Source organism: Lipotes vexillifer, unplaced genomic scaffold (genome assembly GCF_000442215.2).
Source record: "Lipotes vexillifer unplaced genomic scaffold, Lipotes_vexillifer_v1.1 scaffold1842, whole genome shotgun sequence".
Classification (NCBI taxonomy): Eukaryota; Metazoa; Chordata; class Mammalia; order Artiodactyla; family Lipotidae; genus Lipotes; species Lipotes vexillifer.
In genome coordinates, this window is record NW_006777470.1 from 418,897 (window position 1) to 431,985 (window position 13,089).

A 13,089-nucleotide genomic window follows, 5' to 3' on the forward strand; every position below is an offset into this window, starting at 1 on the left:
TCATCTTGTCTATCTTTCTGTGAAAGTGGTTTTCATTCCACAGGCTGCAGGATTGTAGCTCTTCTTGCTTCTGCTGTCTGCCGTCTGGTGGATGAGGCTATCTAAGAGGCTTGTGCGAGTTTCCTGATGGGAGGGACTGGTGGTGGGTAGAGCTGACTGTTTAAGCTAGTGGATTTTAACTGGACCACCATACTGCACATTAATAATGGCAAGCAGGTGAGGAAAAGTATTCAAATTCTAATATAGGTATCATTTTTTAAATTAATTCATGTGGACTCAGAAATTTAGGCTTAAGGGACTTTTGCTATCTTGCAAATCCAAAGTCTTAGCTTACATTAGTCTGAACTGAAGACTCTGTCTCTTTAGAGAGATTTTGGCTTCTACAAACTGGAAAATTTAATTGAAGAATATTTTGTATCATCTCTTTTCAATATCGTACCTTTATACATCTTTTTGATATGACCATATTTCTGTTTCAGATGTAATCAAGATGAGACTTGTAAGATGAATCATGTATCTGGAAGGAGGCATTTTGTAAATCAACAGACTACATCCACCAGAAGCTGTAAAACTTAACTAAAGGTTTCAGCTTGCAGTGAGACAGATTTCTCCTGAACAACAAAGGAAATACTATCTTACAGCTATGTATGTTGTGAATGTCCCATAAATTAGAAAAGACTAGAAAAATATGCAAATTTTCAAGTGGCTGTAGTGAGAGTATGTTCTATATACTGTGTCGCCTTTGTAGTATGATACAAATTAACAAAGAGTATACAAATTAGCCCTCATTTTAAAGAACTGACCAAAATATCAATTGTGAAACACCCTTTTTCATAAAAATACAGCATTTTAAGCAAAGATTAGTTGAAAATTAAAAATTTGTATTTACTTAGACAAGTAGTTTCCAGAGTGGATACATTTATTTTTTAAATGCAAATACATCACCCTTCAACACATATACAATAGTTATAATTTCCAAAAATTTATAATTTCCAAAAGTCTGCCTGAGAGAATTGCAATCTCCTTGATTCATATGCCTAACCCTTCAAAGCAGAACCTCAGAATTTCACACTTTAAACATACAGAAGAAGGCTCTGGAAAGAGGAACCTGTATTAGCTCAGAAAGGGAAATAGTTCCTTATATTTTCTGGGTTGACTGAGATAAAACAAGATGACTTCTCTCATTTTACATCAAACATTAAACCTAAAATAATATTCCTAACAAGGAATAGGCTAGTTGTGATTTTTACTTCCCTATCTACTGCTACACTGTACTGAAACAAATAATATTAACCTCAGTGTAAACTAATTTTACACATGCCAAACACTGCAACCTTGTTCATTAACTGAGATAAACAATACAAAATGTAAACTAGTGATTTGAATTAAAGGTCTTAAGTATCCAATTTTCCAAAAACAATTGATTAGAAAAAGAAAAATTATCAAATACTCTAAGCATTATTTTTCAGACGCCTAAGACTATAAAGTCTTTGTATAAATAAAAAATGTACTTCTATGAAACACATACAATACAAACTAATGAACTGCTTTAGAAATCCTTAAAATCTTAAACAGTTAATCCAGAAGTATACATAAATTTCACTGAGAGTGAAAAATATTGCAAACAAAAATAACTTATGATCCTATCATGTTAACTCAGTGTACAGTACTGGATTCACGAGTGCAGTAAAAATGAACACTGAGGTCACGTTAAGTAAGTGGTAATATTTCAAAGGACATTAAATACCTGCTTTTCATAAACTTTTTTGGGGGGTTCGGCTTTGTAATAAATATGTAATAAATATCTGTAGTACTTTGAACATGTTCAGTGCTATCTTTCTCCATTGGAAAGTCTTTCTCCAGAATCATAATGTCTTAGAGGCATGCCAGAGGGTGGGGAGTTGGGACTTTGCAGCAAGTCCACTAACAAAGCAATCTTATTATCTATGTGCTCCTGGAGTTTATATATTCGCTGATCAATGTATTCCATAAGTTTCTTTTCCATCAGTTCCATATTTTTAGAAAGAATCTTTTCCAAGTAGGAACAAATGGATTGCTCTTCCATTCTAAAAATAAATTAAAAAAAAATAATAGAACAATTTTCCCTAATATTATAACAAAAACAACCAAACTACAGTACAATAAGCAGCCAACACACATTGCTAAAATTTGTCTCCACAACTATACTCTGTCCCCTTACAACATATTTCCAGGTTCTAAAATACATATGCAACAGGCAACCACAATCCTGAATGCCCAAAGGATTCTTACTTCTTAAATTCTTTAAACATTTAAGCATAAATTGAAATGAGAATATAAAAATGAAGATGATAGAATTTCTACCCTCAAAGAACAGGTCTTTAGATAGAAAGGGTCTTTTTGGTTTTGAGCCGCAAATCAAAAGCGATCGTACTGACTTTTTTTAAGGTCTCCATGTTTGTCTTCCAAGTGCTTCCCCAAGCAACCCTACAATTTAAACAGTTTTCTCTTTTTTCATCCAAACAACCTTACTAAAGCAGTGGAAGGACAAGGACAGTGAATTTCAGAGTGTGGTCCACAAAACCCTGGGGTCTCCATGACTTTTTCCAGGGGTTCCATGAGGTCAAAAGTATTTTTATAATAATTAAAATATTGTTTGAACATGAATCGTACAGCGAATGTACAATGAATTATCCAGAGGTTATACCATGTATAATGTCATTACTCTGATAACTAATAGCATGTATGGTTGTATATTCTATTTCCTAGAATTCCTTAAGGTAGGTTTACGGTACAGATAAATGTTTTTTGCAGAGGTAACTCAATTTGTTCTCAGTATTTCTACTGTGGTCTTACTAGCTATGTATGTTTATACATGCTATAACGCAACATATGAGAATACAATCCAAAGCTAATAAAGTTTTACATAAATTTAAAACAATACTGAACTTCCCTGGTGGCGCAGTGTTTAAGAATCTGCCTGCCAATGTAGGGGACACAGGTTCGATCCCTGGTCTGGGAAGAGCCCACATGACACGGAGCAACTAAGCCTGTGAGCCACAACTACTGAAGCCTGCATGCTCTAGGGCCCGCGTGCCACAACTATCGAGCCCATGTGCTGCAACTACTGGAGCCCGTGCACCTAGAGCCCATGCTCTGCAACAAGAGGTCACCACAATAAGAAGCTCGCGCACCACAACGAAGAGGAGCCCCCACTCACCGCAACTAGAGAAAGGTGGCGCACAGCAACAGAGACCCAATGCAGCCAAATAAATAAATAAAACGATACAATTCTCACTAAACTTTTTAAAAAGAAAATATGGTATTTTTTCATAAAAATGTTTATGTTACTAGGTAATGAGCTTATTGTTATTTCTAAACTAATAAATATTTTTATATAGCCTACATAAATAAAAGTTCTTTGGAGTGCTCAATTATTTTTAAGAGGGTAAAGATCAAAAAGTTTGAGAACCACTACTCTAGAATATACAAGGAACTTTTTATTTTTCTCCTTATTTTCAAATAATTATAGATTCACAGGGGTTGTAAAGATACTATAATTCCCCAATGGTCCCAATCGTTACATCTTACCTAACTATGGTATAATATCAAAACCAGGAATTTGATGTTAGTATAGTGTGTGTGTATGCCATTTTATCACATGTACACACATTCATGTAAACATCACGTTCTTGACAGAATCAAGTTCTGTCTCGATTGTAAAAACCACAATCAAGAGACAGAACTATTCCTTAACTACAAAGATCTCCCTCCTGCTACCCTTTTATTGTCACATCCACTCTCCTAATCTCCTCTATCATTAACACCTGGTAATCACTAATACAGTTTTCATCTCTATTATTTTGAGAATGTTACACAAATAGAATCATATAGTATGTGACCTCTTGAGATTCTCTTTTGTCAATCAGCATAATGCCTTTGATAGACAACCTAGTTGTTGCATGTATCAACAGGTCACTCCTTTTTATTGCTGATAGCATCCCGTGATATGGATATACCAGGGTTAATTTAACCACTCATCTATTTTAAGACATACTGGTAGTTTTTGGCTTTTACAAATAAAGCTTCTATGAACAATTGTGTACTGGTTTTTTTTTTTTTTTTTTTGCAGTATGTGGGCCTCTCACTGTTGTGGCCTCTCCCATTGTGGAGCACAGGCTCCGGACGCGCAGGCCCAGTGGCCATGGCTCACGGGCCCAGCCGCTCCGCAACATGTGGGATCTTCCCGGACCGGGCCACGAACCCGTGTCCCCTGCATCGGCAGGCGGACTCTCAACCACTGCGCCACCAGGGAAGCCCTGTGTACTGGTTTTTATGTGGAAAGAAGTTTTCATTTCTCTGGGATAAATGCTCAGGAGTATGACTGCTGAGTCACATGGTAACTATGTGTTTAGCTATTAGAAACTGCCAAACTTATTTAGAGTGGCTGTACCACTTTAAATCGCCACGAGCAATGTATGAGAGATCCAGTTTCTCCACATCCTCATTGGTATTTGGTTTTGTTATCATTTTTTTTTTTTTTTTTTTTTTTTTTGCGGTATGCGGGCCTCTCACTGCTGTGGCCTCTCCCGTTGCGGAGCACAGGCTCCGGACGCGCAGGCTCAGCGGCCATGGCTCACGGGCCCAGCCGCTCTGCGGCATGTGGGATCTTCCCGGACCGGGGCACGAACCCGTGTCCCCTGCATCGGCAGGTGGACTCTCAACCACTGCGCCACCAGGGAAGCCCTGTTATCATTTTTAAACTTTTTATTTTAGCCATTCTGTGTAGTGGTTTCTTGTGGTTTTAATGTGTGTTTCCTTAATAGCCATGAGGTCAACAGCACTTACATTCATGTGCTTATTTGCTTTTTGTACATCCTCTCTGGTATAATATCTCTTTATGTCTTCTGCCCATGTTCTAATTGGATTTTTTTTAATGTTGAGTTTTGACAGTTCTTTCTATATTTTAGATGTAAGTCATTTGTTGGATACGTATTTGCAAATATTTTCCCTCACTCTGTAATTTGTATTTTATTCCTCTTAACAGAGAAGAGCAAAAGTTTTACATTTTCATGGCATCTAATATATCAAACTTTTGATTACCGGGCTTTTGGTGTCATATCTAAGAAGTCTTGTCTTGTCTTAGGTCTCCAAAGATTGTTTCCTATGTATTATTAGAAAACTTTTATAGCTTTATGTTTTACATTTAAGTCTATGATCCATTTTGAGTTAATTTTTATATAAGGTATGAGGTTTGGGTCATGGTTCACTTTTTGCCCTTCGGATATCCAATTGCTCCAGCACCATGTGTTAAAAAGACTATTTTTCCTTTATTGAATTGCTGTTGCAGCTCTGTCAACCATCAGTTGAGCATATTTTTGTGCGTCTATTTCTGAGCCCTCCATTATGTTCCATTGACCTATGTGTCTGTCCCTCTGCCATCATGACATCATCTTGAATACTCTAACTACATAAGATTTGACACTGGGAAGAGTGATTCCTCCCACTTCATTCTTCTTTTTCAACGTTGTTTTAGCTATTCTACCCCTTTTGTTTTTCATATAATTTTTAAAATGATCCTGCTTATGTCTGCCAAATATTGTGGTGGGATTTCAATATGCATAAAATTAAGCCTGCATATCAATAGGGAGACTTGACAACTTTACTATGCTAGAAATTGAATTGGTAATTTAACAGTTTCCAGGAAAGAAATAACCAGGCCCAGCTGCTTTCCTTAGAGACTTCTACCAAACATCTTAAGAAGAGATAACACCAATTTTACACAATCTCTTCTAAGATGTAGAACTCATCTTATGAGGCCAGTATTACCCTCATGAAAACCGGACAAAGACAGTACAAGACAAATACAGACCAGTATCTTTAATGAATTAGATGCAAGAATACTCAAGAAAATATTAGCAAATCAGATCCAGCATTGTGTAAGGAAGAATTACAGCCCACAACCAAGTGGGATTTATTCTAGGTATACAAGGCAGGTTCAGTTTTTGAAATTAATGTAATTCACCATATGAACAGACTACAGAAGAAAATTCATGATCATATGAATGGCCATGGGAAAAATATTTGACAAAACCCTATACCCATCTATGATGAAAGAAACTCCCAGGTAACTAGGAACCAAGGAACACTAAGCCTCACAGGCCCTGAGCAATCTGACTTCTTTCCACCTTTTATAGTCTTTGTATGTTTGCTGTATTATGTCCAGGGATTTTTACTGGTAAAAAGGGGGATCTGAGAGAAACTGGGACATTCCATCTCAGCTGGACCCAGGAGCAGTTTTTAAATCTGTTTAGGTTTTTTTTTCCTTTGGGTTTTATTGTTTGTTTGCTTTGTTTTGCTATATCACAAGTTAACATTGATTAGACTATCAACAACTAAAGACTGGAACGTCCCTGGTGGTCCAGTGGTTAAGACTCCGCGCTTCCAGTGCAGGGGCACGGGTTCAATCCCTGGTCGGGAGACTAAGAACTAAGATCCCGCATGCCACGCAGCACGACCAAAACAAAAAAACAAAAAAACAAAATTAAAGACTATTGTTATCTTTCCTTATCCTTCCCAAATAAGAACCACTTGTTCAATAACGTCAACTCCTCAAATTGAATGCTATTGGAGACATTAAGAAAGTTTCAACCAATACAACTCCCTCATTTTACATGGGAAAAAAGGCTAAGCCAAAAGATTTAAACACTAAGGCAATAGTTAAGCTAGAACTATGATTAGAGTCCTGAATTCCAATCTAGCGCAAAATTTGGACACATTACATCTATATAAAGGATGGGGAACATACTAAACACTTAGCCACCCCTCAATCAAAGCAGGACTGGAAAAAATTGGAATTATGAGACCGGGGATAAGGGCCTGAACACTAGAAATAATTCAGAGCTGAAAAATGTTTGGATGACTCCGAAATTAGCCTAGGTCACACACGATCTACAGAGGAAATCTGTTACAATGGCTCCCTTCATACAATCAGGCAAAAAATGTACATATCATGGTCACTACAGCTCCTCTCCATTCATGCAAACAACTCTCTACTCTGACCCTAGCTGCTGCTTGTACCCCTTCCATCAGATGCCTGAGAAGTGCTCGGCACCTCCAGTTTTACCCACTTCTTTCAAAGCAATCCATCCTACTCTGCTGAGTATTTCTTTCCTATAGTGTGTTAATGGAGAAATGTAAAAGCCCCTAAAATCCTCTCTGGAAACATTTTCAGGCAGTAGTTATTGAAACAAACCTGTTTTCCTCCACCTGCCTCCCCCTCCCGCCCTCAATCTAAACCACACTTGTCTTAAATACTCACGTGACACCAACAGTGCCTTCGCCGGGCTTGCTGATGCTTTCCTGCCACTTGGTGTTGGGTCCCACACGGAGACGGTTCACTTGACTACACAGATTCTGCAGAACAGGCAGCAACTCAGAGTTGGGTACATGGGAGTTGTCACTTGCTTTCTTTGGTAACAAAGAAGATACTGCATTCTTAAGATCATTCTCAGGAAGAGAATGGTTTTGTGGCACAATTTTACACTCTTGGAGGCTTGTCACATTTCCTCCACCAGCTGGCTGCGTACTTTTATCAATGTAAGCTTTTAAGTCTTCAGCCACGTTTCCAGATGTCAATCCAGTCCTGGAAGGGAAAGGCGTGGGGGATGACTTGTCGAAGGCCCCTGAAGCAGATGATGATTGCAGTCCGATCATGTGCTTGAATCCAGTGCTTCCCAAAACTGACTGAAGCTGCTCTCCGATGGGAATACAATTCTAAGCAAGGTAAATAAGAAAATGTTATTATTAACATGAATGATAATGACAGGTAACCTCTGGAGTAACTCAGAGTCAGGCAACGTGCCTTCTTTCATTTGATCCCCAGAACTTTCACATGGAGTAGGCTATAGCTACTATCCCAATATTAAGTTAGGAAACCAAGACTAAAGTTAAGTTGGCCAAGGTAACACAACTAGTCGGTGGCAGAAGCAGGACTGGAACCCAAGCCACTGAACTCCAGAGTCAGGACTTCTAATCATTTCACTAGTTTTGCTAAGGAAAATATTCAAATATACACAAACATACTTAGTAAAATTGCACGGGCTTATTATAATGTTTCCTTAATTTACGGTAATAAAATCTAGTACTCTCAATTCAGTCACAGTAATTGATAACTGTCATAGAATTAAAAATCATCTGCCTTGGACAGGAATAAAGATGCAGATGTAGAGAATGGACTTGAGGACACAGGGAGGGGAAAGGGTAAGCTGGGACGAAGTGAGAGTGCCATGGACATATATATACTACCAAATGTAAAACAGATGGCACAGGGAGATCAGCTCGGTGCTTTGTGACCACCTAGAGGGGTGGGATAGGGAGGGTGGGAGGGAGATGAAACAGGGAGGAGATATGGGTATATATGTATACGTATAGCTGATTCACACGGTTATAAAGCAGAAACTAACACACCATTGTAAAGCAATTACATTCCAATAAAGATGTTAAGAGAAAAAAAAATACACAGGAAAAAAAAAATCATCTGCCCACCGTCACATATGGTAATTCAATCTAAGAATATGCAATTTACTTCCATTGGAAGATAGACCAGATAGTTACATATTTAAAGTATGATGTTATATGAGTACTTCCGTGACATTTTCAATGACCAAAACGAGCTACCTTTTGGCTAAGGCTGCCTTAATAATCTGTAGGGTAATGATTATGTTTTGTGGCCTCAACTCAACCGGCTCTGCTATAGGATTTCTCGAGAAGACTCAGCTCACCTTTGAGAGCAGGTCACACTGTCTCCTACGCAGGGCCATGCTCTTGCTATGCTCTTCAACTTTTCCACAAGAGAAAAGCAAAACTACCTCTAGCCTATCTAACTGTTAAGTTATACACCTCCATCCTAAATTCTAAACACAGAGCTCTACTAGGGATTCTTATAGGGGATATCATCTCATACTTACTGTTGCTCAGTATCTAGTGAGAGAGACTGAGAAAATTCCACAAGATTAGGTGAAGACCCTCAGTCCGTATATTTTCTGGATATTCTAAAAAATGATTCCTGGATTAAGCCAGCCCCAAACTCATTCATTCAACAAATATTTACCAGAAATCTGCTCTGTGTTAGGTACTGTCTCAGTCACTGGTAATAAGCCTGTGAACAAATACAAATTTGCACACATACCCTCAGATTTCTGAAAAAAATAAGTAGCTCTGTGAACATCTTGTAGGATTTCTGAAAGGTCTGTCTTTAACTTTTTTAATTATCACAAAAGCCAAAAAGTATTCCCTTGAAAAAGCTAGAAAAAAAGATGTTTTTATCTTTTCAGATGAAAAAGGTAAACAGTGAAAATCTTGAATAACTGAATATATTTTTGTTGAGAAAATGGGGCACAGCTTTCCCTCAGATAACATTAAATGACAACTATATGCCAGGCACTTTGATTCAGAATTCCTACTCAATTATTCTAAATTGCTAAAGCAAAAACAAATGAAAGTCAACACATGTGAACTTCAAATACAAGGAAATAAGAAATCACTTTAAGAAACTTTCCAGGAAACAAGGAACCACAAGGCAAAGGTGAAGCAGGGAGTCTAGAAAGCTGTTCCCCAGGTCCTTTCTTTCCTCATCAGGACAGGCCCTGCCCCAATTAACATATGAAGGTTCCAAACAGTGTGGGTTTACACCCCTTCCATAGAAGGAAAGGTTCTGATCATGAAACATCCCTACTTTATACTCAACAGACAGTTACAGAGCTCATATGACACTTTCCAGGAAGACGTTCCATGGATTCCTTGTTTGTGGACAAAAGCAATCCTAGAGAACCAGGTATATACTGTGAGAATCATTCATAAATATAGCCTCCCCACAAGAAAGAAGACTTTTATTAGCATGTTTAAAAGATGATTTAACAGGATCACCTTCTTTCTTCCCCAGGGGGTTTCCCAAATGTCCCCATAGATAATGATTTAGCACGTGTGTTGGGGGGGTTACAACACACGTGCTGTTGGTTGGAGGACTTGTGTTTCTATATGATAGAAAATGCGACAAGGACACACACCAAGCTTGGGAATAGGATGAGAGTTGGGAGAGCACTCTTACAAAATACCTTATGTACCTGTGAATGGACGGAAATTCATAGCAAAGAAAATGTATTATTTTGGAAATTAAACAAAAAACCCTAAAAAACATGGGCAAAAAACCCCACAAACTACTATTCATGTCATTTCTTTTCCAAAGTCAAGGTTTGAAAACATAAAAATCAGTCCATGATCTGATTTTACTTAATTCATTAACCCTCTCTAATGTTTCCAAAATTTTCCACACACAAAAAATTTCTTCTGTTTTTAAATGTTTAATCTCTATGTCCACTGGATCCTTCCCCTCAAACATCTGTTCTTAAAATATGTTATGCATAAGACTCATCTGGCATTGCCTGTATAAGATAGGTGAGTCCTGGATCACAACCTCAGTGTTCCAGGTCACTGGTGAGGGCCAGGATTCTGCACTTTATAAACATTCCAAGGGATTCTGATACCGGCAGGTTCCTCATCTCTATCATTCTTGAAACAACCCACTTTACCCCGGCTACCTCCACATTCGGACTACCCATTTAGTATCTAATCCCTCAAAATGTGGTTTCCATCTCATCACTATTCAAACTGACCCCTTGAAGATCTCCAAGGAGTATTTAGTTGATAATCCAAAGGGCATATATATTATATAAAATTTACTCGGAGCCATAAACTAGACAGACAGGTCCTCTTTGCACAAAGCTTATATCTTAATGAGATACACAGAACAACATATAAACAAAAACAGGCAAGAAAGCGCTGATGAAAATATATGATACAGATTTGGAGGAAAAGGCTAATATTTTAATCAGGTTGGTTAGGGAAGGTGTCATTCAAGATGGAACGTTTACGATGAGGTTGAAATAACAAGAAAAAGGCAGACTTGCTAAGACCAGGAAGGATTCTGGCCAAAGAGAACAGTTAAGAGGGCAAAGGTCCTGAGGTGGGAGCACGTCTGGATGTTTGTGGAATACCCACATCAGAATGTCTAGAGCAAGGCATCTAAGGAGATGCAGCAGAAGATGAGGCTGAGGAGGTAACGAGGACCCAGATCTCAGATGAGAGCGTAAGGAACATGGATTAGTTCTGAGTGTCAAGGGAAGCAGTCAGGGGGCTTGACACAGGGGACGTCGAGTCTGATGAGGTCATGCTGGCTGCACTGTGGAGAGGGAGCGTGGTGCAGGAGGACCAGCTAGGGGCCTCCTGAGGTATGGAGGTGCGATACTAGTGCCAGAGCAAGGAGAGTATGGACGCTGTTCATTTTACAGCTCTCCTCGCCATGCTTTCCAAGATCATCAGCAACTCTCCTGCTCTCCTATGTCTGCCTGTTGGTCCAACGATACTCGTCCCAAATTAATATTGGCAAATCTCACAAAAGTTATGCAAGTTTTTAAACTCATATTATTGGTTTTAAACTTTCATCCTATGATCTTACCAGTATTATCGTTTAGATTGTAAACACAAAGAAATTTATCCTCAAAACGAGGAAGTGATGCCAAATAACACAGAACTAAGAGCTTTGAATTCAGGTCTCCTGACATCAGATCTCTTGCGACTCTTAAGCACTGCTGTGTCCTGCTCTTCTGGTTCCTTTTTCCTCTCCCCGTATTCTTAGCAAACGCACCTACTCTCCCAGGGTCTTCCTTCCTGACTCCGGTCTCTCCCCTCACCCCCTTCCCCAGCATCTACTAGGCATGCTCCTCCCAAACCTCCCTCCACTCCACAGCCCCACCTGTGTTTCCAAAGCCTCACATCATCATCCCAGGGCATGTGTTATTCACATCTAAAACTCAACACTCTCAAATTAAACTCCTTTCCCCCAAGTCGCTTCCCCCCTTGGGTTCCATGTATATTATGGTATCACCATTTTCAAAACTTTAGTTTCACGTCTGATTCTGTTTTTCTCCCACAGAACCCGTATTAAGTTAGTTGTCACGTCCCAATGGCCCCACTGTTGCAGCATCTCGCAATCCAGCATCAGGTTACTCCTTCCGAGCTCAGGCTCTCATTAACTCTCCTGCGGATGATGGAAATAACAGAGCTGCTTTCCTTCTTGTAGCCTCACTTTCTGTTGACGCATCTTTGCTACTGACTCATCTTACACATAATAGCGGATTAAATTTATTAAAACAGAGCTAAAAAACACCCACAAACTCTATAACATCATTCAAAGTCCTCTGAGATCCAGCCCCAGAGTCTACCTGAAACTTCCCGTCACTTCTTCACTCCAGAGAAATGAGCTTCTCTTCATTTCCTGGCTACATCCTATTCCTCTAGCACTGAAGATTTAATGCATACTGTTCTCTGTCTCTCAAGTTGCATCCCTCCACGTTTCCTTGCCTAATCCCACCCTCTTCCTCCTTAAAAGCCTACATGAAACGCTACTTCCAGTAATAAGCCTCTCGTAGCATCCCTCATCATTCCCCACTTAGATGCCCTGACTCCCCTAACAAGACTACAAATAAAGATCCTTAAAGACAGGCTGATCTTTGAATCTTCGAAAGTTAACCAAAACAGTGTCTTATACTTCGAGAAGGAGCTTAATAAATGCTTGCTGAATGAATGAGCAAGAGAATTCACGGAGAACTGTGAAGTCTGTACCAAAAACATTTTTTTTGCAAGATGCTATTTTTACGTAAGTCAGTAAAGGTAACAGTCAAATCAATAATAAAAGTTGAGGGACTTCCCTAGTGGTGCAGTGGTTAAGAATCCGCCTGCCGATGCCAGGGACACAGGTTCGAGCCCTGGTCCAGGAAGATCCCACACGCCACAGAGCAACTAAGCCCGTGCGCCACAACCACTGAGCCTACACTCTACAGCCCACAAACCACAACTACTGAGCCCGCATGCCACAACTACTGAAGTCCCCATGCCTAGAGCCCGCACTCCACAACAAGAGAGGCCACCACAATGAGAGGCCGAGCAGCGCAATGAAGAGTGGCCTGTGCTCGCTGCAACTAGAGAAAGCCCACGCACAGCAATGAAGACCCAACACAGCCAAAAGTAATTAATTAATTAATTAATTAATTA

At 39.3% G+C, this 13,089-nt stretch overlaps 1 protein-coding gene across 1 annotated transcript in view; it reads right to left on the minus strand.

The window, feature by feature from the left end:
- Window positions 1-1,831: 1,831 nt before the first annotated feature.
- LOC103078441 (uncharacterized protein C10orf88-like) overlaps window positions 1,832-13,089 on the minus strand; it is a 29,319-nt gene continuing 18,061 nt past the window's right edge. The window contains exons 5-6 of the mRNA XM_007451116.1: window positions 7,301-7,755; window positions 1,832-2,066 (exon numbers count right to left, since the gene is read on the minus strand). Coding sequence (XP_007451178.1) covers window positions 1,832-2,066; window positions 7,301-7,755 — 690 coding nt within the window. The remainder of the gene's footprint in view (window positions 2,067-7,300; window positions 7,756-13,089) is intronic.